Consider the following 27,508-nt stretch of genomic DNA (forward strand, 5'->3'; position numbering starts at 1 on the left):
ACCCAGCCCAGCATTTATCAAAGAGATGTGGTTTTTTCTTAAGATTGAACATTATTTTCTCTGATGCCATGTACGAAGAGATTTCACTAAGCCACATAGACATGGGGGGGGGGATTCAGCACTTTTCCACAGCATGGCAATACACTTGTTCGCTATATATATATTATAAAAACTTTTTATAGATAAGTCATTCGTCAGGCTGAGGCTACAGCCACCATGTCCCAGCCCACCCCTCCTCCCTCTACACCACGGGTCCCAGCCAAGCACAAAGTCCCTTCACCCTAGCAGCTAGGAAGGATGACAGAGGATAGGGTGAACAGGGCTGTGACCCAGTTTGTTGTCAAAGGCCTGCACCACTTCTCTACAGTGGAGTCCAAGGGCTTTAGGTAACAAGTAACAACTAATCATTCAGTGTATATAGTTTTTTTTATCTTACATTTGTTGTTTATTATAAAAAGTCTATAATTCAGACACATTTAAAACATTGTTGCTGCTGTTGCTGAAGAAATAATATTTATTTATTATATTTATTTATAATTTATTTATAGAGTTATATAAAAGAACATTGCTGCTGCTGAAGAAATAATATTTATTTATAAAGTTATAAATAATAAAGCAATGTCGATAAAGTAACGAACCGTTAAGCAGTATCGATAAGAGTAGTAGTATCGATAAAATCCTAACGATACCCATCCCTAGGTAGAACACATATTTTGAATGACTTCGGCAGACTTCAAATGAGCCATTTTAATCTAGATTAACTCCAGGATTGCAGATAGATTAATCTAGATTAAAAAAAAAATCTATGCCCACCTCTAATATATATATATTTTTGGAAATCAATTTTTTTTTAGGAAATCATCTCGCGACCCCCTGCAGCAGCTCTTTGGGAACCACTGTTCTAGGTGACGCTGAGAGCACCCAGGAGAATGTTCTCTGTGTGTATTAGGCTTGGGCGGTATAATTTTTTTCATACAGTCATACCTTGCTGACATAATACCCCGGTATGGGTATTATGACGGTATGAGCTAACAATATACTCGTTATCACCATACATAACGCTTATATTGAAACACGTTGACATTAGGGCCGTTCTTTCAACCTAAAAGTGCACTTTCTTCAACCTCGAACCTAAATTCCTTAGCAACCCGTGTTACCAAGTAAACAAATCACAGAACGATAGCCACGTTAGTTAGCCAGCACCAGCCAGGTACCAACGTTAGCTATCAGAACGATAGCCAGTTAGCCAGAACCAGCCTAGTACTAACGTTAGCTCTCAGAACGATAGCCAGTTAGCCAGTACCAGCCTAGTACTAACGTTAGCTCTCAGAACGATAGCCAGTTAGCCAGAACCAGCCTAGTACTAACGTTAGCTCTCAGAACGATAGCCAGTTAGCCAGCACCAGCCTAGTACTAACGTTAGCTCTCAGAACGATAGCCAGTTAGCCAGCACCAGCCTAGTACTAACGTTAGCGCTCAGAATGATAGCCAGTTAGCCAGCACCAGCCTAGTACTAACGTTAGCTCTCAGAACGATAGCCAGTTAGCCAGCCAGGTACTAACGTTAGCTCTCAGAACGATAGCCAGTTAGCCAGCCTAGTACTAACGTTAGCTCTCAGAACGATAGCCAGTTAGCCAGCCTAGTACTAACGTTAGCTCTCAGAACGATAGCCAGTTAGCCAGCACCAGCCAGGTACCAACGCTAGCTCACAGAACGATAGCCACATAACCCTCTGCTGGCGCGTGCTGTGCACTACAATCAACTCTGTGTCAGTGTAATAGCAGTCTGTGACGTCACGGTATTGAGAATCATACCGGCGGGATTTCAAAATATCCTGGTATACCGTAATACTGTCATACCGCCCAAGCCTAGTGTGTATACGGATGCATTTTCTGCTTCAGAACTGAGACTACGGTAGAAACCCATTGTAGAAACTCATGGTCTATGGAGGAGCTCCAGACTGTATACCTGATGACGTCACAAATCTGACTCAGACCTCTGGCTTTGGGACTATGGAGCTCATGTTCACAAATATCCATTTGACTTTCCTAGTAGGAACTGATGTGTCCGTCATGGACGTATATACACTACAGTATGTGGACATTTCATTGGCGAGTCTAGGAATGTAACGTTTTCTGATTGGTCTTTTAAGATATGGGTATTTAAGATCCATTGTTGTTTCTTTGTCATGCAACACTAATGAAGGCATGTTGCCCAAACGCCTTGGTACTAACTGTATGAATAAAGAGCATTTACACAGCTCTCTCTCTCTCTCTCTCCCCCTCTCTCTCCCTCTCCCTCTCCCTCTCTCTCTGCCTCTCTCTCTCTCTCTCCCTCTCTCTCTGCCTCTCTCCCTCTCCCTCCCGCCCAAATACCATACTCACTTGTCCGGTTGGAGCGAGTTGGAGATGGAGTCTGTGTCTGAGCTGTGGTGGTGAGAGGCCGGCTGACTGAGCAGGACCCGGCTCAGCGCGCTGCTGGACTGGCTGCTGTACCCCGGCCCACCCGCCGCCAGCGCCACCCGGTGCTCCGGAGACTCGGGCACCTGGCCCAGGTTGTGGTGGGAGCGGCTCATCAGCCGGGGGTTGGAGTGATGGACCCCGGGGGCCGGGTTGAAGCCCGGGAAGACGAGCTCGTCCTGGGACAGCAGGCGGCTGGCGGCGGGGGCCTTGTTCAGCGCCACCTCCGAGTAGGAGATCCTCTTCAGGTGGTCCGGGTCGGAGCGAGCCGAGGAGCTGGGCGACGCCAGGCTGAGGGAGCTCACCGCCCGCCCGACGCCGGAGTACTGCAGGCCGCTCAAGGGGGAGTTCTCTGTCCACCAAGGAGGACACAGACGAGAGGGGACATCACTTGGGAGTGTAAAGTATTTTTCAGTGTTTTTTTTTTTACTGAATTTGATATTTAAAATATCGGTTGTATGGTAGTCTACTGTATGTGTATTGTGTCTTGTTATGTATGTTTTGTCATAATTTGTGCTTGCCTTCTTGGCCAGATCACCCTTGAAAAAGAGACCGAGGTCTCAATGGGTTTTTATTTTCTGGTTAAATAAAGGGTTGATTGATAAAAAAGAGTGAATCGACAAACTGCCCTAAGTAATCTCTTTCTGCAGTCTGAAACATTAAGTACGGTAATCTCTTTCTGCAGTCTGAAACATTAAGTAATCTCTTTCTGCAGTCTGAAACATTAAGTAATCTCTTTCTGCAGTCTGAAACATTAAGTAATCTCTTTCTGCAGTCTGAAACATTAAGTAATCTCTGTCTGCAGTCTGAAACATTAAGTAATCTCTTTCTGCAGTCTGAAACATTAAGTAATCTCTTTCTGCAGTCTGAAACATTAAGTAATCTCTTTCTTCCCCCGTTCCGTCTTTCTCTGGCCTCGTTTAACCTAAAAAAAAAAAAAAAAAAAGCAAAAACTAGGGATGTCCGATATTATCGGCCTACCAATATTATCGGCCGATATTGGCATTAAAATGTGATATCGGAAATGATCTGTATCGTTTTATTTTTTTTACATTTATTTAAGCCTTATTTACCCAGGCAAGCAAGTAAGAACAAATTCTGATTATATTTATTGTCAAAAGTATGCATAATGTTGTGTTAATTCCACGACAAGAGATATGTAATGTTAATTACCTGCAATTTTTCCATTTTTGGGGGGGGGGGGGGGGGGGGGGAACCCTGCATATATCGGTATCGGTTGATATCGGTATCGGAAATTAAGAGTTGGAGAATATCGGTATATCGGATATCGGTAAAAAAGCCAATATCGAGCATCCCTAGCAAAAACAAATGTTCAGCTCGAAGCTACACATGTTGTCCTTGTGTAAGCAGCACCATTCTCTCTCTCAACTTAATCCGTTTCCATCTCTTTACCTCCCTCCCTCCCTCCCTCCCTCCCTCTCTCCTACCCAGGTCCTGGAGCTCCTGGTTGTTCTGGCGAGCCTTCATCTGCAGGTGGAACTTGTGCTGGTCGGAGCAGAGGTGCAGCAGGTACTGGCAGGTCTTGTTGCTGTCCGTCTGGAACAGGTGCTTGATCCCATCCGACGTGTTCTGGAGGCAAATCTTCTTTTTCTGGATAAAAGGCAAGCGCAGGATTTCAGATTAGATTAAAATGTATTGTCATCCTACAGCACAAGTACAGTACAACGAAAATATGTTTGGCATCTAACCAGAGTGCAAATGTAACAGTAAAGTGCAATAGTAATATACAATGTACAGGTGATTAAACTGGGTATAAAATATAAAAATAATACTACCATAGAGTAATAGTGCTAATCGGATGTATGTACAGAGTTTTAGTATGCATAATATGTACAGTGATACAGGTAGTGTACAGATATATACAAATATAGTATCTACAGATATGCAGGTATGTACAGACATAATAAATATATATACAGTGAGAATAAATATATATATATGCAGTATATACAGCATTATTGTATATGCTATCATACAGAGTTATGGAGTGTATAAGTAGGTATATAGAAGGATTATATGCAGGTATATTCAGACAGATATGGATATATATATACATATACACACACATGCATTGATTGATTGATTGAAAACTTTATTAACAGATTGCAGAATGGGTACAATACAGTACAGCTCAATACACACAATTGTTAAGGGGATGCAGACCAGAGAAAGACTTTCGTCTTGTTTACATCAGGGTCCCTGACACCATGCAAGGTTTATACAGGATTTACATTTTTATTACAAGGGTTATTGAGAGTAAGACAGACAATGTAATTTCCCAATTCGACGTATAAATGTGAGATTTGTTCATCACATGCATACTGTGTAGATTCAGGGACAGATGCGTACCGTGAAGGAGATCTTCTTGGTCTCTCTCCAGGGGAACCTTAGTACTGGGGTACGGTTTCCATTCAGGACCTCAAAGATGAGCACCCCTTTAGAGTAGACCCCCAGCATGATGCCCGTCTGGGACCTCTTCTCCGGCAGGACGCGGTGGAAGTGGACACCATACTCTGCCAGCCTCTGGCTCACCTACAGGAGACAACACAGCCACTCTCATCTTCTACAATGTAAATAGTAGTAGGTCATATTATTATTATTATTATAGAATATTGAAAGATATGACGCGTTTCCATATGGTTATAACAGAAAGTATGTAGGTAAACACCTTCGGGCAAATATGGTGCTATACCATTTCAGATCTGGAAGTGAAACCATCTCAAACTGACGATGTATACAATATGAATGAAGATATAAGACTCCCGATGGGATAATAAACAAACCATATTGATATGTTTATTTTATAGAATTGACCGTGCCCTGGGATGATTCAGTGGAATAGGCTTATGAAAGGAAAAAGCTTAGATATGCAGACTTGGCAGCAGAAACTGAACAGCGAGGATGTAAAGCCAATCGACTTTATCATTATTGGGAGAGTTGGGGATTCGTGGGCAGAGTTTGCGAAAGTTCGGAAGAAGCATCGAAAGGGAGTCAGTCGATTTGGTTGAGGAGAAATAATGTCAGTTGGGGGCCAAAGTAAACAAATATAATACTTTATTTGTATAGCACTTTTCATACAGAAGTTGCAGTTCAAAGTGCTTCACAACAGTAAAAAATATAGGCATAAGCGAGCATGAGCAAGGTAAGGTAAATCACAGTGTTTCACATTAGGACCTACTATCCCAATAGGTTCTCTGTTTACAGTTTCATTCAGTACAAAAATTGTTTAAAATGATTCGGTTTAGAAATAGACTAAGAATTATAAAATGGAACATACATACAGCAGGGTATTTAACATAGAACAGTGATAAAATAGTTCAATTTTGGATTACAACAGAGCAGTGCTCTTCATTATAGTAATATTCAATATTCAAGGGGCTTTCACAATTATTACATTTGGTAGTAATAATGGCACACAGTCTTAAATTCATCATTTGTTATCAGCAGGGCTGGGGGTGAGGGCGAGTGCAACGCGCGTAGGAGGAACGCTATGTTCTGTTCTTACAAAGGGTACGATTATTACTTTTCTTCTCTGTTCTTTGCTGTATCGTTTATTTCCACATAAGATAACACAAGGAAGTTGGGTGTGTGGGTATCATTGTCGGTAAATGAAAGCTAGCATGGAGGGGGGGTAGTTCTGGGAAAAGTAATGTTTTTTAAAAAGTACGTTTTTTTCCTCTGAAATGTAAATGAGTAAAAGTACAAGTATTACAAATCTAATAATACTTGAGTAAAGTACAAATCCCCCAAAACAGTACTTGAGTATTGTAACAAAGTACAATTACTCAAGCACTTTACACCCCTGTCATTAGGGCACAAGTATCTTGCGTTTTATTATAAATAAAGAATAGACGGTTTACACTCTTGCCAGTCTTGACCAGACAACCTATTTATTTCAATATTACGCAACATTTCTATAACATTTGACACACAAACTGGAATCTCCTATTTGGTACAGACCTTAAGGAACTCAAACTCGGCCTCCGTCTCAGAGGCTCCGTAGTAGTTGCTGTGGAGCTTTGGCAGCTCCTCCTTGATGGAGGTCTGGTCCAGTTTATCCAGGACAGACACGGGCAGGTAGTGTTCCATTCTGAAGTAGGTCTTCCCATGGAGCTAGAAGAACAAACAAACCATCAACATCGTGTCTTCCATGGAGCTGCAACACAAACAAACCATCAACATCGTGTCTTCCATGGAGCTGCAACACAAACAAACCATCAACATCGTGTCTTCCATGGAGCTAGAAGAACAAACAAACCATCAACATCGTGTCTTCCATGGAGCTGCAACACAAACAAACCAATCAACATCGTGTCTTCCATGGAGCTGCAACACAAACAAACCATCAACATCAATGACTGAAGTAGGTCTTCCCATGGAGCTAGAAGAACAAACAAACCATCAACAGCATGTCTGAAGTAGGTCTTCCCATGGAGCTAGAAGAACAAACAAACCATCAACAGCATGACTGAAGTAGGTCTTCCCATGGAGCTAGAAGAACAAACAAACTGAAGTAGGTCTTCCCATGGAGCTAGAAGAACAAACAAACTGAAGTAGGTCTTCCCATGGAGCTAGAAGAACAAACAAACTGAAGTAGGTCTTCCCATGGAGCTAGAAGAACAAACAAACTGAAGTAGGTCTTCCCATGGAGCTAGAAGAACAAACAAACCATCAACATCATGACTGAAGTAGGTCTTCCCATGGAGCTAGAAGAACAAACAAACCATCAACACTGTCTTCCATGGAGCTGGAACACAAACAAACCATCAACACCGTGTCTTCCCCCCCCCCCTACTTTTTCTCCCCCTTTTTCTGTATTTTTCTCCCATCCCAATTTTGTCGTTATGCCAATTCCCTTCCTGGTCGTTGTGCGCATTTGCGCCCCACTTGCCGGTCTAGGGAGGGTTGATAGATACTATCACATGTCTCCTCCGATACATGTGGAGTCAGCCAGCCGCTTCTTTTCACCTGACAGCAAGGACTCTCACTGGGGGAGCGTAACGCGTGGGGGGATCACACTACTTCCCCCAGTTCCCTTCCTCGCTGAGCAGGCGCCCCGACCGACCTGTAGGAGTCGCTGTTTACAACGACCAGGATACACACCCCACCGGCTTCCCACCCGCTAACACTGCCAATTGTGTTAGTATGGACGACCGACCAAGCCGGAGGTACCGCTGACAGCTGGATTCGATACCAGTGTCTCTGCGGTGGTAGGCAGGCGCTTAGTCCGCTGCGCTACCCAGCCGCCCCCATCAACATCATGTCTGAAGTAGGTCTTCCCACGGAGCTGGAACACTCAAACAACATCAACATAATCCACATTTCACAGCAAATTGTCATTTTGATTATTTACTTTGAGACCCATGCTTAAATTTGATTGACAATTTGGACAAGAGGAAAAAAGTCTTGATTGCAAGATCTGGATCCAATTCAAAGTATACCTTCCTATGAACTTAACATTGAGAGTGATATCCGATTGTCTGGGCAAGTACCGGTAGTTAGTTTCTAAACCACAGCATATAGAAATAAATAAAATAGTACCTCGGGTTGGTAATCACTGAACTCGGCCTGAAGTGCCAGGGAGGCCAGGAGCATGGCGTTTTCTGTGTCACACCGCATCCTCTCCTCCAAGATATCCTTCCTCAGCTGCAAGTAGTGCTGATGTTTGGTCATGGTGTGCCTGGTGTCAACAGAAGAAAAACAGACAGATGCCCCTCATTCAAAGTATCATGCGATTAAGGCAACTACATATACAGTATGTTATATGGTTATTGAATATGTTTTAATACCCTGCAGATACCCTGGTTATTGAATATGTTTTAATACCCTGCAGATACCCTGGTTATTAAATATGTTTTAATACCGCGCAGATACCCTGGTTATTGAATATGTTTTAATACCGCGCAGATACCCTGGTTATTGAATATGTGTTTTTTTTTTTTTTTTTTTTTTTGGTCTTTTTCCCCCTCCATTTTCCTCCGATTTTCTCCCATCCCAATGTTAGTCGTATGCCAATTCCCAATCCCTTCCTGGTCGCTGCGCACTTACCCCCCCCAGTCAGATCATCTGGGAGAGTGGAGGCAACCACGTGCTTCCTCCGACACACGTCCAGCCAATCACCGCTTCTTTTCACCTGGCAGCGCGGATTCTCATTGAGAGGGCGTAGCGTGTGGGAGGATCACACTATCCCCCTCAGGTCCTATCCGCGCTTAGCAGGCGCCCCGACCGAACTGTAGGAGTCGCTGTTTACAACGACCCGGACCCACCCCGCCAGCTTCTCCCACCCTCTAATACAGCCAATTGTATTAGTGTGGACGGCCAGCCAAGCTGGTGACAACCCCGGAGCTGTGAGCTGGATTCGAACAGGCGAATCCAGCTCACAGCTCCGGGGTTGGTGACGAACGCAATCTCCGCTCGGCCACCTAACCGCCGTTATTGAATATGTTTTAATACCCCGCAGATAACCTGGTTATTGAATATGTTTTAATACCCCGCAGATACCCTGGTTATTGAATATGTTTTAATACCCCGCAGATACCCTGGTTATTGAATATGCTTTAATACCCCGCAGATACCCTGGTTATTGAATATGTTTTAATACCCTGCAGATACCCTGGTTATTGAATATGTTTTAATAGCCTGCAGATACCCTGGTTATTGAATATGTTTTAATACCCCGCAGATACCCTGGTTATTGAATATGTTTTAATACCCCGCAGATACCCTGGTTATTGAATATGTTTTAATAGCCTGCAGATACCATGGTTATTTCTAATTCAATGGTTCTCACTGTATGAGGTTGACATCGTCCAGGAAGAATTTGATGCGTAGGAAAAGGTTAAAGGGCACGTCGACTTTCTTTTTCTTGGGTTCCTCCTTCCACCCCTCTGGTGCCACTTTGGACAGTCTGGCATCGGGATCGACGAAGAAGAACTCATTATCTGGGAGAGGAAGGAAAGGAGGAGGAGGAGGGAGAGCGAGAGAGAAGAGAGAGAAAGTGAGAGAGAGAGAGTAATCAGTGTGTGGTTGTGGAGGAGCCGTCTGCAGTGTGATAAAGGGAGATGAGTCATAAATGATGCATCAGGTGGAGAAGACGAACAACCTCATTAAAAACGAAAGCTTAGCTTCTGCGCTGCGAAAGAAAAAAAAACTCACCAAAGTATTCTGTTCAAGTTCCAATAGGTCTGATTAATGATGTTATTCTGAAGTGTACGTCTAAATGCCAAAGGGGTCCCTCGACGGTGAGGGAAATTAACCAGGTGTTGTTGTCTGTGCAACACAGAGGACTTGTTTGTCCGTTAGCTGTGCGGACGTGCGTAGGCGGCACGGCTGATACATTGTTGTGAAAAGGGACCGCGTCAACGAGACGTCAGTGAGAATGTGGGTTCTTTGTGGTTTCTGGTGAACGGTGTAGGGAACTGACTTTTTCAATAGGGGACTGTTTTTCAAACCCTGTGAAGTTTTGTTTTTATTTTGAGCAGAGGGAATTCTTAGTGTTTAATGTGCACAGCTACGATCAGGGACATTGCCACTAGCCCCTAGAGACCGGCAGCTTTAAAGCCACCCCAGAGGAGGACACACTTTGTTTGGTGTGTGAAATAAGTAAAATTGAGATGTTCTTTTTACTGCCCCGTTTACGAAAATGTAAGGGTAAGTACTTTAGTAAAATGTCCTCCATTTATGTTGATTTTCTTGAGCTGGATGAATATGAACAACTTGAGTTGTGCTTCAGGAAGGGAACTTTTTTTGGTAGTAGATTTTATTTGTCAAGCTTGAGAGAGAAGGCAGAATACTTTGTTTAAAACAGAGCTGTAATCTGTATTTATGTTATCCGTATTTTTAGTATGGATTACATTTTAGTATTAGTAGTAGTCCTTTAGATAATTAAATGTAATGTGCAATCTAATAATGGAACACTGCAACAGGATTGTTGGTGTCTTATAAACCCATGAGGGTTGGGCACTTTGTGTGCATGACACGGAAATAAAATAATAAAACTATCAATGTTAATTAGGGGTGGGAGTCACGATACTGTAATCAGGGTTCCCACAGACATTGCAAAATGAAATTAAAGTACTTTTCTAAGAACTATTTTAAAAGGATTTAAAAGGATACAATTCACTTTTAAATGCATTTTTTTTTTATATAAAAAAAAATCAGATCCAATATTTATGACTTAAAATCAATTTCCGACAATTAGTTACACTTTAAATAAAAAAATATTATTTCTCGATTCATAAATGTTTTAAAATGTTTCAACACTTGCAATGTGAATGGTTGATTTGAATTTAAAGGACTTTTTAAGCACCTTGTTAAAAAATTGGCTGTTTTCAAGGAATTCCAGGCCTCGACTTTTTAGTGTAAAAAATCAAGCACTTCCAAGGACCTTGTGCGAAGCCGGTGTAATATCACAATATTGTGATATATTGCCTTTTTTCAACTGCACACTATGTTCCCAACACCCACCTTTAAGGCAGGCCAGGCCAAACAGATGGTGCTCCACCAGGCCAACGTGGGCCACCGTCATGTCCAGAGCGTCCTTACAGATGGCCTTGGTGTCACAACTCAGTTCCAGCTTCTGGCCGTTCAGCAGCACCACGCCCACCTTCCTCTGCACCTCGTCCATCTTACCGCGCTTGTTCTGGGGGGAGGAGGGTGAGAGAGGGTCGGGGGGAGCAGGAGTGAGAGAGGGTCAGGGGGAGCAGGAGTGAGAGAGAGAGTGAGAGGCCGTGGAGGAGTCGACAGTAAAAGTACGGTAATCTTTATTAGCGGGACTCGTTTAGCTCCGCTGCAGCCAGAACTATGTGTTTTGAAAACATGAATTCACACCCTCACCATGATCGATGAGGGAACCGCCAGGACAACGCAGGGCTCACTGGTCATCTTCACAAACTCTGGTCCGTAGAAGTTCTGAGGTGGGGGGAGGGGGGGAATTATGGCCACAGAAGAAACCGTAGTAGTAGTTTTATTCAGTCATCACACACAATACAATCTGCACAATCATTCAACAATCTTTCATTTGACAGTGACTGAAAAGGTACAGACTGAAGCATAATGCTTATACATGCCAGTCCTATTATTCTTAACAAAATGAAGACTCCAAAACAGTATTCTAAAAGAAAATGACAAAAATAAGAATTTTATTCACATTTGTAAACTTCAAAAATAGCTATACAAACCATTTTCTTAAAAACCAAAAGCAAATGACTCATTCTTAAATGTATATCAGCATTGTTCCACAAGTTAACCCCAACAATATAAATACTACATCTTTTAATCCCTTTCTTAGCTTTTTGAACAGTACATTTACAAATGTCTCTCATATTTTCTTTCATGTATTGAAAAAAAAACCTTTGCAATGTATGCTTTCCTCTGGTGCTGAGCCAAACTGTGAACCACAGGACTCTTGTTTACTGCTCCGGAAATGTTTTATCTACCAGGGGTCTCAAACTCGCGGCCCGCTGGATGATATTTTGCGGCCCCCTACTTGACATCGAAGTAAACATTTTTTTTTTATTGTTTTAAAAAACAACTTTAATACATTTGTACAGCACTTTGTTCAACTTTGTCAGTGCTGTAAAGTTTAAACCTTTTTAAATCTTAGACAAACAAAACACTTTGCTTTCATGAAATATTGTAAGCCGTCATTTGAGGCTTTATAAAAGCAGCACAATGAACACAAATCTGTCAGTGCCGAGTCCGACCTCATCTTAAATAACAAACAGCATTGCTTATTGTAGTTAAGAGAGGCAGAGTTGATTTTGCAAAAGAAATAAAAAAAAAATAGACCCATAGTTTGACAACCGCTATGCTACTGCATCCTCCAACTGACTCTCACACCTAGAGAGCCACCCCCCCCCCCCCCGTCTCTATCCACAAGAGAGCTGGATTCCCTTGTCCACCTCAGTGTTCTCCAAGATAGCCACTAGAAAACACTCCTCTCAGCAAAGCTTTGTACTATGCATTTTTCCATTAAACCCGTGTTGATCAGTCTACGACCATAACTGACGAGTCCGGTTCCACCACAACTACTGGAGCCACTACAGTGGCTCGAGAGGTAGAGCAGTCTAGTAATCTGGAGGTTCCTGGTTCTATTCCCACTCCTCCCGGGCAGTGTGTCGAAGTGTCCTTGAGCAAGACACTTAACCCCTAAACTGCTCCCGATGAGCAGGTTGGCTACATGCATGATCGCCTCTGCTGTCGGTGTGTGAATGTGTGAGTGAACGGGTGGATGTGAGGAACAAAGCGCTTTGGATAGATGCGGTTATATAAATGCACCATTTACCACTACTACTACTACTAGCACTATATAAATTAACCATTTACTACATAGGAGCGCGTGGGCCCAGCGGTCCTACCTTGGCTTTGCGGTGCAGGTGTGGTAACGTGGAGGCGTCCCGGAGGTCCAGCATGGAGGCACGTGGCAGAGGCAAGGGCTCATCCCCGGGGTAGGCCCTGGACAGCCTGTTGGCTAGGTGGGCCTGGAGCCTCTGCACCTCCTCCTCCTGCCTTTGGAGGAGCAGTTCTGCCCCAGCCAGGCCCTCGTCTGAAGCCCCCTCATAATGTCTGGGGGGGGGGGGGGGGGGGTAGATACTAGTTACTTACTTTAATGTTATTCATCCATGATTCATTCCAATCGGGAGATGCATCTCACATTGTAACGGTATGTTGTAACGATTATTGTCAAATATTGTTCTAATTAACCAACCGCACACAGGACTCAATCATATAGCAGTATCATTAACAACATTTGTGTCTCGAACACTTAAAAACACATATCCAAGCAAAACGTATATAGTATTAGGCCACAAGCAACAAAACACCAACAACAGATCTCAATTTACAAGGTGTATTCACAGGTAAGTGGCGTGCAGGCAAGACCAGGAGCCCCCTAAAGCCAGTCCGTATTTTCAATTCAAAACAATTGCACAAAGTAAACCCGTTTAGAGACGGACACAGAATAATTTGTTGTATGCCTGCAATGAACGGGTGGATGCTCTCTAATGCTGAGAGACATTATGTAAGCATGCAGAAATCCTAAATACTGGATGATGCCCTTGCAATAAGATGCAAAAGCTGCTATTGGCTGTCATTCTAACAGGAGGCAGCCCAGGCCTGTGATGCCAGAGATTAGAGACAGAGGAGAGAGAGAGAGAGAGGCGAGAGAGAGGGAGAGAGTGATTGCTGAATGGGGTTTTCACATTAAGAATGACCTCATCGGGGAGGCATGGGAGCCCCCCCTGCCAGGCCAGCTGTGTGTGTGTGTGTGTGTGTGTGTGTGTGTGTGTGTGTGTGTGTGTGTGTGTGTGTGTGTGTGTGCGTGCGTGTGTGCGTGTGTGTGAGACAGAGAAAGGGAGAGTAAGAGTGTGTGAGACAAAGAGTGCGTGTAAGACAGAAAAATAGACACATCTCTCTCTCTCTCACAATTACCATCTCTCTCTTTCTCTGTCACACACTCTTGCTCTCTCTCCCTCCCTCTTTCTCGGTCTCATACACACACTCACTCTTATCTCTCTCCCTCTCTGATTCACACACACACACACACTTTAATACTTTATTTGGTTCCACAAATTATATTACATAAACAGGGAATCAAATGTATCGGGGCCAAGCAGCACTGAACACTTAAGGGTACACATAGCACCTCCTTCTCCACGTGGCTAAGCTGCCAATAATAGCTGAGACAGAGCAATATTTGGCAATTTGTTTGACTTTTATTTTAGACATTGCAGCAATTATCAGACCGGTCATGGTGCATTTGTATACATGGCCAAGACTTCCGAATAAAGTACACTATATCTACACCTATACCCAAGGTCAGCCATCACACTGAGCAGTGGTTGGTATTTGATATACTTGTGCCTGGGCCATGTACAGATCAAAGGTACAGCCTACTTCTATGACCAGCACCTCCCTGTGGCTGGTGTCAACAAAGGTAACGAGGCACATGTTATCAAAAGCGTCCAGTGCATCTTATGTCCCAACTGCAATAACGGTGGCAGTTACAACAGGTGTATGCGAGCTTAGATGTTAAAAATCACGAGCGCATTCGTCTCACCACTGACGCGTGGCAGCCATGACACACACACACACACACACACACACTCACACACAAACACAGATCACTTATGAAATCACCCTCAAAATCCCACATTAGTGCAGCCAGACAGAACAGCTGTTACCATGTCAAACAGAGGACTAAATGACCAGTTGAAACATTACCACCAGGGGGTGCAAGAGAGCTACTTAAAACACACCACACAAACACACACACTTCATAGAGGAGCTAAGCATTAACAAACTCAAATATTTGAAAACAACATAATCGGGTTAATCGTTCAACTGTTCAACTCAGTCCCTTGAAAAACGTGCCTGAAGAAGAGGGGAGTTCCAAGTCAAGGGGCATGTTACCTGGTGACTCAAGACAGACGCATTCCTCTTCCTAGTGTGTGTCAAGGAAACTATAAAAGAAGGAAGGGTCATCACGTCACTGCGTAGCTCATGAACTCACATCGGTGCCAAGTGTGGAAAACGTTCAGTTCGCTCAACATCGAGTTGAATGGGATCAGCCACCTCCTCTTTTCTAACCTTTACGTCATTTAAACGTGTTATTATCTCGGATGTCAGAATCATCTGCAATTTGTTGGAATGTTAACAAGCTAACGTTTGATATATCGGTTGATGTATATTTCCTATTATGAATATTAATACAGGCTTCAATAGAACTGGCACCAAGCAGAGCATAGAACGCTGGTATTCTGACATGATGACCCTTCCTTCTTTTATAGTTTCCTTGGTGTGTCCAGTGATAAGAGGCGTGGGAATGGCTTCACCTTGAGCCACCGGGCCTGGCTGAACATTAACAGCCGTTTAGCCTCGGTGAGCCATGCTGCCTCATCTTCTCTGCATGTCCTCCACTGGTGGTGCAGGTGTTAAAGGGATATTTCAGCAGCCTTACCTCGGGATGCACCGATACCGATATTGGATAGCCGTCCGATACCAGGCCAAAATAGAATATTGGTAGAAACACGTCTAACATGCAATGAATCAAAGCAAAGTGACTTGATTTGCTGCATTTCGGACACGTTAACTCGCTTTAATGGGGAGGCAGGATGGCCTAGTGGTAAAAGACACCGGCCAGTCACCGAAAAGGTTGCTGGTTCGATCACCGCCACTGACAGGAAGGGTGTATTCCAGCTGTGAGCTGGTGACTGAAGGGTGGCAAGTACACCCAATAATATTGCTGTATAGGTTGTTTATACATCAGGAGTATGATATTTAGACTTGGTCCTCAAAATGTATGAATTAATGAATGAATGAATGAATGAATGAAAACTTTATTTAACAGATTGCAGAATGGGTACAATACAGTACGGCTCAATACATACAATTGTTAAGGGGATGCAGACCTGAGAAAGACTTTCGTCTCGTTTACATCAGGGTCCCCCATTTTCAATTCATATAGACATTTATGACATACACAACATACATGACATTTATGGCATAGGGACATATAGGTATTTAGTACTGATACATTTGTGACATAAACGGTATTCAAATATACAGTACTGTTACCCCTAGATCCTGACAGAGTATATACATATGATGGGGAGGGGACTGTACATTAGGAGGGGGTGGGTGGGTGGGAGGGAAATATACATACGGCGGGGAGGGAATATATACATGCGGTGGGGAGGAGACTGTCTATTAGGAGGTGGTGGGGGTTTTGGGCATTTACGGTGGCCAGTTTCGAATTGCAGCCTCCCGTAGGTGCTCTTTAAGAGCGGTTTTGAATGTGGGCAGGGATTCACATTCCTTTACAGCTTTGGGTAGGGCGTTCCACATTGTTGTGGCATAATTGCGAAACGTGTTTAGTCCCTTGTTTGAGCCGAATCTGGGTTTAACATGATTTGTTGAGCTTCCTCTGGTGTAGTGGTTGTGGTATTCACTGACCTTTGGGAAGTATTTTGACATGTACATGGGCACCCCGGTCGTATAGTGTATCTTGTAGACCAGGCCCATTGCAAGTTGCTGTACTCTGTCGTCTACTCTAAGCCATCCTAGGTTGTCAAAGTGGGCAGGGGTGAGGTGGGTTCTGGGGTTCAGGTCAAGTAGTAGTCTGACCAGTTTGTTTTGTGATGTTTGTAATTTTGTTTTAAGCGCCTTTGAGGTGCTTTGGTACCATGAGGTGCACGCATAGTCATAGTACCCTTGAATGAGTGCTCCTGCCAGAGTCTTCAGGGTATTCTTGTTTACCAGAGAGGAGATCCGGTACAAGAATCTAGTTCGTTGGTTGACTTTTTTTATTACATTGGATGCCATTTTGTCACAGGAAAGATTTGCCTCTAGGATGGAACCCAGGTAGGTAATTTCGTCTTTCCTTGTGACAATATTGTCACCCACTGTAACTGAGAAGCCGTCGGTCTTGCTGAGTTTGTTATTTGAACCGAAGAGAATGGACTCTGTTTTGCCCATGTGTAATGATAGTTTGTTATCAGCGAGCCATATGCAGATTTTGCCTAGTTCCGAGCTGAGGGTTTTTTCAACCTGCAACTTGTTCTTGTCAGAGACCAGCAGGGCTGAGTCGTCCGCAAACAGGAACAAGTTGCAGTCACAGGCTGACGACATGTCATTTGCATAAATTAGGAAGAGTAGCGGTCCTAGTATGCTTCCTTGTGGAGGGGGGGGATAGGGGGGGATAGAGTACCATTTACCTCTACCATCTGTTCTCTCCCCTCCAGGTAGGATTGCATCCAGCTCACTGATAAGCCATCAAAACCAATTGCTTTTAGCTTGTCCATCAGAATGGAGTGATTGACAGTGTCGAAGGCCTTTTGTAGGTCCAGCATGACCATGCCGCAGTATTTGCCCGCGTCCACCTCTTGTTTGATGTGGTCGTTCAAATAGAGGAGGCATGTGTCAGTGGAGTGGGACGTTCTGAAGCCAGATTGGAATTCGTAGATTCGATTTTTTTCCGCCAGGTACTTTTCGACCTGTTCGTAGACTATTTTCTCCATGACTTTCGAGATGGAGGTAAGAATAGAAACAGGGCGGTAGTTGCCTGGGTCTAATTTGCTGCCCTTTTTGTGCAGAGGGGTCACTCTCGCACGTGCCCCTGTTTTATAGAGAGGTTTATTATGTGTGTGATGACTGGGGTGATGGCGGCTGCTGCGTCTCTGAGGAATTTGGAGGGGATGTTGTCCCCTATGGAAGTGACTCAAGTGAGTGAGGAGCAGGACATCTAGGAGGACTGGTGGTGTTGACAGAGGACGACAGGGACAGCAGTAGGCACTAGCTTATAATTATTTAGATTATATTATAAGTGAAATATCCCTTTAAAAACAATGCTCTACAATATACAATAACTCTTAGTAAGGTGATATAGTATTGATATAATTTAAAACTGAACTTTGTAACCATGTTTTTTTTTATTATTATTTTTTATAAACAACTGATAATATTTTCAAATCAGATTAGAATTGTGCCACTACTCAGCTCCTCCGTTTGCACATCATCCACACGGTCTCCTATTCATTTGCACAAACGATTCCCTGCTGTGATTTCAACAGTGGAATAGGAAGTAGAGTAGTCGTCTGGTAATCGGAAGGTTCCTGGTTTGATTCCGGCTCCTCTCGCCAGCGTGTCAAAGTGTCCTTGAGCAAAGACACTTAACTCACTGCTTCCGATGAGCAGGTTGTCACATTGCATGGTTGCCTCCATGGTCTGTGTGTGAATGTGTGAGTGAATGGGTGAATGTGAAGCATAAGTTGTAAAGTTATATAAATGCAGTCCTCCTGTTCCATGTGTCACGTTTGACAGCAGGCACTCCTCTGGTGTGTGTGTGTGTGTGTGTGTGTGTGTGTGTGTGTGTGTGTGTGTGTGTGTGTGTGTGTGTGTGTGTGTGTGTGTGTGTGTGTGTGTGTGTGTGTGTGTGTGTGTGTGTGTGTGTGTGTGTGTGTGTGTGTGTGTGTGTGTGTGTGTGTGTGTGTGTGCGTGTGTGTGTACTGTACCTGTGTCTGGTCAGTGACAGGGCATCATGTTCAAGAGACAGGGCCGCCTGCGAGCCATACAACCTCCTCACGTCCTCTGGTTTCTTAGCTGGGGAGGAAGACCGGAGAAAGTCTTGTTAGTGTTACACACACAAACACACACAATCACCTCAAAAGCCCTGTTGCTTTTTGAAAAACAGGGCTTTTGAGGTGATGAAATCGCTGCGCCCAGGCAGCAGTGGTTCGGCAAAAAATACTTCTGACTATACAGTATCTGCTTATAAAACAAAAATGTCTAATTATTATTATTATTTTTCTCCATGTGGTAACAGGTCACAACATGTTTACAGGAACATTTTGGAGTTGTATTTGGAGTGTGTGTATTTTATGACTATTGGGAACTAGGCTACACTGGCACACCTACTTCCAGTGAATGACGCTAAGCTAGGCTAACGGTGCGGCTGTTCCCTAAGCCTACTGCATGCACAGAGAAGAAAAGGGTATGTATCTGCTTGTCTAACTCCAGGGTAGATGGCAAATAAGCAAATTTCCCAAAAAGTTGGCGTGTTCCTTTAAAATATGTAAATAAAGATCAGAGGAAAAAGGTACATATTGTACGTTGTTTTAGCCATAAGTAATATATTGACATTATTTACGAAAATGTAGAATGTGTACATGTTACAAATAAGTAACATTGACATATTTACAAATAAGTACATTACATGAACAAACCCGGGACGCTTGCATGGAAGGCAAGTGCCTTTACCTCAAGACTACCAAGACACACTTCTCTTGATAGCCTCACCCAAACCCTAACCTGCTGTGTTTGTATCAGGGTGGGCAGGTGGCTTAGTGAGCATTCGCCCTGCAACTACAATCATTGTTAGTTTGACTCCCGATTGCGTTTTCTTATTTTCGTTTGACGATACGAAATGTAAATAATATATTACTTATACAATAAGTAAATATATTACTTATGGCTTTTTCCCCATGGCCGGTTAGTACCGGTACTTTATTTAGGTTTTCTGATGAGACCGTGTTGCACACAACTACAAAAGGGGTGGTAGTCGTCAAAATTAAACCAACACAAGATGAGTCAGAAATTCTACTTACTAAAACACAATGACTGGTGTCGAAATGATCTAGAGATAAACACCCCCTTCAGGTTATTTTCCGACAGCTTCAAGCGGAACACCAACAGGAAGGGTCTGTTTCAGATATACTGATTAGGCAACAAGGTTGGTAATAATACACACGCTGGATTGGCTGGCTATATTAGGACATGAAGTACCATGTAGTTTCTAGGAACGTTTAAGTTTTGACTCATGGTTTCTTAGGAGATGAAAATGGATTTTCCTGCTATATTATTTGAGCTATATCTGCAAATGTTGAAGGAGGGCATTGGCATTTCATATTGTGATATTGTAGTATTTCTAATATGAATTTGGCTTCATTTGATGAAATGGTAAAAAAAGGAAGGATGTATGACAATATATGCAGACACAGAACACGATACATACAGAACAACATCATGCCACATGGTGATGATGATGATGTAGGGCTGGTCAATGTGCTGACATTTATTGTTAATCGTCCATCTGTGTCAAGGCTCATCGTGGAATTTATCATTTATATATAGCACTTTTCTAGACACTCAAAAGCACTTTACAACCAGGGAACAAAATTTACTTTATGGCTTACCAGCCAAGATGGCTGGTAGTTAAAAAAAATAAAATAAAAAATCCGACCAGCCAGACGGATCTTTTACTGACCAAAAATATTAAATAGCTTTTTAGTATATCTCCATGTGTTATTAATACTACGTATATAATACGCTCATATGCGATTTTCAATGAATATCATGAATCACATGAGGGATCATTTTGAGTGGACTGATGGAATGAGTAATAGTTTAAAATGCAGATAATTTGAAATCTCACTCTGAAATACCGCGCAGGTTGTTTACATTATAGTAATTTAGCTGACCCATATCCAAAGTGACAACACTGGAAGCTAAGGGTAAGTTGCTCCAGGAAGACAACACTGGAAGCTAAGGGTTAGTTGCTCCAGGAAGACAACACTGGAAGCTAAGGGTTAGTTGCTCCAGGAAGACAACACTGGAAGCTAAGGGTTAGTTGCTCCAGGAAGACAACACTGGAAGCTAAGGGTTAGTTGCTCCAGGAAGACAACACTGGAAGCTAAGGGTTAGTTGCTCCAGGAAGACAACATGGAAGCTAAGGGTTAGTTGCTCCAGGAAGACAACACTGGAAGCTAAGGGTTAGTTGCTCCAGGAAGACAACACTGGAAGCTGTGTGGAGCAGAAGGAGTATTATACAGATAGGTACGTTAACGTTACTAGGGCTGACCTTTTTTTGGAATTCGAAGCTTCGGGGCTGAGATTCGAGATAAAAAAAATATATAAAAAATGTATATATTTTTATTTTCTTTATGTTGTGGGACTTGTACAGCACTTTGGTCAACTTTGTCAGTGCTGTAAAGTTTAAACCTTTTTAAATCTTAGACAAACTAAACACCTTGCTTTCATGAAATATTGTAAGCCGTCATTTGAGGCTTTATAAAAGCAGCACAATGAACACAAATCTGTCAGTGCCGAGTCCGACCTCATCTTAAATAACAAACAGCATTGCTTGTTGCCGTTAACAAAGAGAGGCAGAGTTGATTTAGCAATTCTTTTTAATTTAAATTTTTCATATTTGAATCCCATGCCCATCGAACGAAGCTTCGAAGTATTTAAGACAGCCCTAAACGTTACCATGAAAGGTTTGTTGCGTTGGGATACAGTCCGCTTAGTGTTATCTGAAGCCCTTTTCGGACATGCACTCTGAAGTTCGGAACAATGCGCTCTAATTTGAATGTTAATTGAGCATTACCAGTTTTATACTATAAAACCACACGGCCCATTACCCCAATACAATGAAACATCAATTGGATGATATACCATGTGATCGTCCAGACCTAAACAAGACATTGTGATGGTTCGGCCACCTACTGTACCTTGTCTGTAGTCTGGGTCCGAGGAGGTGATGGAGGGGCTCTCGCTGGATGAGCTGTAGTCGCTGTGGTACCTCCGGTGGGCATGAAGAGGGTCTGAGGGAACAGGGAGACCAACCTTTAGTACGCTCCCCAAAATATGGTTATGATCGCAGGATCATTAGGATACAGGATGATCAGGATCACTTGGATTAATGATGTAGATTAGATGGCATTTATGAAGAACACTTTTCTTTGTGAATGTTAAGCTGGGAACTTTCTTGTTTCCTTCCAATCTTCCATGCACCCAAACAAAAACAGTAACAAAGAAAAACAAAAACAGGTCCGTCTGGTTTCTATGGGATTTGGACAATCTAGCAGTAAATCCACTAGGACTGAAGTCAACACACTGTGGTCATGATAGAAAAAGATACCACAGCAAAAACTAAAAAATGTCAGGAAAAGTAATGGAATATAATATTAGATGACGGAACATGTAAAAGTCTTTATAAAATGATGTTTTATTAATAAAATAACAGAAAATAGGTTGACACCCGGTTCAAACTTAAATAATAAAATGATTACAGCCGTTACAGGTGAGTCCGCGGAGTAGCTCCAGGATTAGGTTAACTGTTTTGGGAACAGCTTGGTTGACATTAGCAGCTAACGTTAGTTTTAAGTCATCGAACCGTCAGCTTGATATAATGTGGTCCTAAACGTTTTTTTTTCGTTGAGTTATTTTTGTCGAAAAAGGAGTGAAACACTCGGCAGAATCACAAACGGACAATGTGGAAAATGCTTTGGTGTGTGTTGAGCAGACACTGTTGCCCACTACACACAGTGTGCACTATCACACACTAGGGGTGTAACGACGAAACGGGCCTACCTGGAAGAGGTAGAGAACCTGTCACAGTGGTGTCAGGAGAACTGCCTCTCCCTGAACGTCAGCAAAACAAAAGAGATGATTGTGGACTTCAGGAGGTCGGGGGTCAAGGACTACAGCCCCCTCAGCATCGACGGGGCACCAGTTGAGAGAGTGAACAGTTTCAAGTACCTCGGAGCCCACATATCCGAGGACTTGACATGGACCACACACATTGACAGTGTTGTGAAGAAGGCACGACAACGCCTCTACTTCCTCAGGCGCCTAAGGAAGTTCCAAGTCAGTCAGAAGATCCTTAGGAACTTCTACTCATGTACAATAGAGAGCATCCTGACCGGCAACATCACCTCCTGGTTTGGGAATAGCACTGCAAAAGACCGTAGCAGACTACAAAGAGTGACACGTTCAGCCGAACGCACAATTAGAGGGGGGCTTCCCACCCTCCAGAACATTTACAACAAGCGGTGCAAGGGGAAGGCTAAGAGAATTATTAAGGACTCGAGCCACCCGAACAACTGCCTCTTTGAACTGCTGCCGTCAGGCAAGCGATACCGGAGTCTTATGGCGAGCACAGAAAGACTCAGAAGGAGCTTCTATCCCCAGGCCATCAGGCTGCTAAACGAACAATAATCGCTAAACGAACAATAATCACTATGCAACAACCATCAAATGCACACAGCACACACACCCACACGCACACACTCACTCAAACAAACAACACACTGCAGCACCCACTCTCCACACTTTAGATCACACAAACACACTTACACTTTATATTTATTGATAAAGGATTTGCACTACAACTCGTACACCTACTGTGAATTGTACCTAAACTGCACCTCGTCCATTTATGCCTTGCACTATATAGTATTGTATATTAGTACACTGCACAGTATTGTATATTGGATGGTAACTACGTCTACGAACATTGTACATATGTCTAAACTGAACACTGTGACCTCTTTTTTTACTTCTAATTTTTACTATTTTTACTATGTTTTTATTTCATACTTATCTTGTCATGCACAGTCTCTGGAGCGCAACAGTAAGAAGCATTTTGTACAAAAGTATTCTGTACTTCTGTATGACAACTATTAAAGAAACTTGAACTTGAAACGATGCGACCTCACAACGATTAATTTCGATTACGATTATTCAGGCAACGATTCAATGCATCATGAAATCTCTTCATTTGACCACGATTCGATTAGATACATTTTCGAAAAAATTTCTATCAGTTAATTCCCCAAAAGATTTGAATACACAAATGTGGCTGGGGGAACGGATTCACTCAGCATGAATGGACTGGTCAATAAAAACAATGCACACCAAAAAAAATAACACATAAAAATACGGCATCAGGCTATTATTCCAAAAGTACCGATACTAATAAGAGTATTGGACCATTTTTAACGGCTAGGTATTGCAATACCTTTCTAGTATCGGTGTATCGTGCAACAACCCTACTACTAACACTATGTTGCCGATTGAAGAGCTGCCGATTTCCAAATCTCCAAATCCTGCTCGAGACTGATTTGACAACCAAAGTGCGGAGACCAAATAATAAAGAAAACTATAAGCCACAATGTGGGTAAACAAACATGATGGAAAACACACACACAATCAGATTGAAAAGCGGCAGCAAAAAATAGTCAAGGCCGAGTATGACCTCGCTGGCTGCCCAGTGTATTTCTCAGGGAAGACTTGGTTTTTGTGTGGCTTGACTGGATGAAGCAGTGTCGTGGAAAGTTTAAACACAGGTCAAGTTTCCTCTCAACTGCTTGGCCCGAGCAAAATCCACTTTCATCTCCAAACTAGATCTGATAAACGTAATAGCCGGAAATTCAGACATTCCACCATCACACAACAACGGCATCAAGACTAAATTGTGCGAGTCGAGATCAGGCCCCAGCTGAGTTTAGATTAAACATGTATTGTCATCATACAGCACAAGTACAGTACAACGATAAGATGTTTGGCATCCAACCAGCGTGCAAATGTAACAGTAAAGTGCAATAGTAATATAAACACTATAAAAATAAACTATAAACACCGATTGTTATTTGTGTATTGTTATTTTGTATATTGTTGTTATTTTGTATATTGTACAGTATTGTAACATCATCTTATTGTATAGTATTTATGTTTCTTGTATAGTATTTCATGTTTCTTGTATAGTATTCTATGTTTCTGTATAGTATTTTATGTTTATCTTTTATTACTTTTATTAATCTCGTTGTATGCAAATATAATGACAATAAAGTACAATCTAATCTACAATGTACAGGTGATTAAACTAGGTATATATATATATATATATATATACAGCATTATTGTATTGAGTTGTATGAGTTATATGCAGGTGTATAATGAGGTATATAGAAGGATTATATGCAGGTATATTCTGACCGATTGATATGGATATATATATATACACAGTATATAGAGCACAATTGTACATGCCATCATACAGAGTTTGCCAAGTTGTTGAGTTTGCTGCTGTGTACAAAAAGAACCTGAAAGTCTTGCTCCCAGTGTCGACTTCAGCTACATAGCTCGGATGAATGACATTCCTCACTGGTTGCGGAGACGCAAACCTGTTTGGTTTCACCTCCCTCACCTGTAAGTAAGATGCATTGTGGAGCCAGGGATGAGGACGTTTAGGACCGGTCTACCAGTCACCTTAAATAGCTCTGAAGTGATGGCTCTGTGTGAGTCATGAGCTCTGTGGGAATGCACTCTGGATGTGTCAATGTAACAATAGGATTTTACAGTACACCAAGTACAGTAATGTCATGCCTTCACGTCAACACCCATACATACAAAAATACAAATGCACACACACACACACACACCTGAACTTTTCTAGGAGTCAAACACAGATAAGAGGGCTCATTCGTACAGACAATAGCTACAATATATAGGGTGTGGTAATGTAGATGCTAGTGATAAAATCCAGCAATAGAGTGTGATAGAAAGGACACAGTGTTATAGATGCAAAGTGCCATGCCTGTGAGCCGCCACTAGGGGAGAGACAGAATGACAGAAGGAGTGAGTGGCGTGAGTTAGTGCCATTTTATCGTCTTTAGGTGCGCTGCATCTAAGGACAACTAGAACGGGTGCTCATTGGAGTACATTATGTCCTCATGCTATAGTGGGTCATAAATAGTTCCCCCTAATGAATGAAGGACGTATGGCATGTACACATGTTTTATGTCATCTCTTGTGGACTTAAAAAAAAAGTATCCACTTTTTCTACTTATTTTCTATTTTTCTCCCATCCCAATTTCGTGTTTCCAATTCTCCCCTCCCCTGTCTTGAACGTTGCTCGCATATGCCTTCCACTGGTCGGTTGTAGGGAGGATAGAAGCCTTGCATCACTTGTCCCCTCCGGTACACGAGGAGGCAGCCTGTCACATCTTTTCACCTGCCAGCGCGGACTCTCATTGGAGAGGTGTAACGTGTGGGAGGCTCACACTACCCCCGCCATTTCCTGTCTCTGCTGTGCAGGCGTCCGCCAACCGACCTGTAGGAGTCGCTGTCCACAACGTCCAGATTACCACCCATCGACTTCCACCCGCTGACTCTGCCAATGAGTTAGTATGATGGCCGGCCAAGCCGGAGGCAATGCTGACACCCGGATTCGAGACCGGAGTATCTTGCGTTGGTGACGAGCGCAATCTCCACTACGCCACCCAGCCGCCCTTCTTGTGGACTCTTGATTTTAAGCTAGAGTCCTTCATTGGAATTGATAAAATTGGGACACCTTCTTGCCACGGAGTACATGTTTTTAATATTGTCTGTTTCCACAGAAATGTGAAGACATTTTCTAAATTTGTATGTGTGTGCTCTTATCTTGTTGTGTTTGTTTTAATGTTGTTCTATATGTGAAAATGTTCTACAGATCATGTTATCTTGTCTAGCACAGTCTCTGGAGCGTAACAGTAAGAAGCATTTTGTATAAAAGTATTCTGTACTTCTGTATGACAACTATTAAAGAAACTTGAAACTTGAACTTGATTTCTCAAACGGCAACTTGGTGACTGAAACACGAGCTGGTTATGATGTACAATTTGAGTAGATTTCTGGTATCACTCGTGGTAAAAACACAAAAATAACTAACTGGGTTTAAACACACTATAAGATGGAAAGAGACAATAAACCACACTTTATGGCACAGTGGTTAGCACTGCTGCCTTACAGCAGGAAGGTCCTGGGTTCGAACTCCAGCAGAGGGCCTTTCCTGTGTTCACATGGATTTCCTCCCACACCATAAAGACATGCATGGTAGGCAGAGACTACAGATGGAAACTAGCTAATTAGCTCAAATCTGGCACATTTACATTGTCTGTGGAAACTGAAGATGTTCATTAATGTGCTCTGTCCCTGTACATTTGCAACACTTAACTATTTTACATTTTATATATAACTAGAAGCACACATTTTGCTGCAACCGCAAAGCATGCTGGGATGAAGGGAGTGGCCAACTGTCTGTAGCATTACACCGGTTCCTGACAGGCAGCGAGCGAGCGAACTGGAGACTAAATCGCGCGCGACACTGTCCTGATATGACGCGGCGCGTGTCCAAGTGTGTCTGTGTGTGTGTGTGTGTTACCTGGAAGCACGGACAAAAGCAGCCTGCGATTCTCGACCAATAAAAAGTGTTTAGGGGCGGGACTCGGCCGCGCTCAACTAGATACACAGCGAGCGAATATTTGAGGGGGGAATGACATCGCCGCTCAGTTCGCTGTCGCTGGCGGCAGGTCAGGATAGTCTGATTGAAACAAATACATTTTAATCATTTTCGCAATCACGCTCGCTCGCGTCGCTGCCTGTCAGGAAGGGGAAGATTGATTTCGGCTCGCCGCGAAAGTAGACGAGAGTAGACGAGTGCAGCCGGGGGAGGAGTTAAAAAGGCGGACACTTCAGATTTGAATACAGCCTCTCGCCTAGTCTCGCACGGCAGATTATATCGCGTTCACGTTACCACACAGACATACACACCTGTCCAGCTCATTATAATGCGAGGGCCGTGTGCAAAATTAGATTAGATTAAAATGTATCGCCATCACAGACCATATTTATATACCATCTTGTTGCGCGCTCCTGCCCACCGCAGCGGCACACGCACACACACACACACACTGCTGAATAATTCTGTTTTG

At 42.9% G+C, this 27,508-nt stretch overlaps 1 protein-coding gene across 5 annotated transcripts in view; it reads right to left on the bottom strand.

Annotated features, from left to right (window-relative positions):
* Nucleotides 1-27,508, bottom strand: part of ptpn13 (protein tyrosine phosphatase non-receptor type 13) — a 153,718-nt gene that overhangs the window by 39,919 nt on the left and 86,291 nt on the right. For all 5 annotated transcript variants that reach the window (XM_084324404.1, XM_084324405.1, XM_084324402.1 and 2 more), the window contains exons 8-18: nt 21,485-21,577; nt 18,491-18,578; nt 12,839-13,046; nt 11,316-11,390; nt 10,947-11,121; nt 9,271-9,421; nt 8,022-8,160; nt 6,441-6,593; nt 4,830-5,012; nt 3,908-4,070; nt 2,385-2,811 (exon numbers count right to left, since the gene is read on the bottom strand). In XM_084324404.1, coding sequence (XP_084180530.1) covers nt 2,385-2,811; nt 3,908-4,070; nt 4,830-5,012; nt 6,441-6,593; nt 8,022-8,160; nt 9,271-9,421; nt 10,947-11,121; nt 11,316-11,390; nt 12,839-13,046; nt 18,491-18,578; nt 21,485-21,577 — 1,855 coding nt within the window. The remainder of the gene's footprint in view (nt 1-2,384; nt 2,812-3,907; nt 4,071-4,829; nt 5,013-6,440; nt 6,594-8,021; nt 8,161-9,270; nt 9,422-10,946; nt 11,122-11,315; nt 11,391-12,838; nt 13,047-18,490; nt 18,579-21,484; nt 21,578-27,508) is intronic.

This window comes from Notolepis coatsorum, assembly GCF_963971535.1.
Source record: "Notolepis coatsorum genome assembly, chromosome: 11".
Taxonomy (NCBI): Eukaryota; Metazoa; Chordata; class Actinopteri; order Aulopiformes; family Paralepididae; genus Notolepis; species Notolepis coatsorum.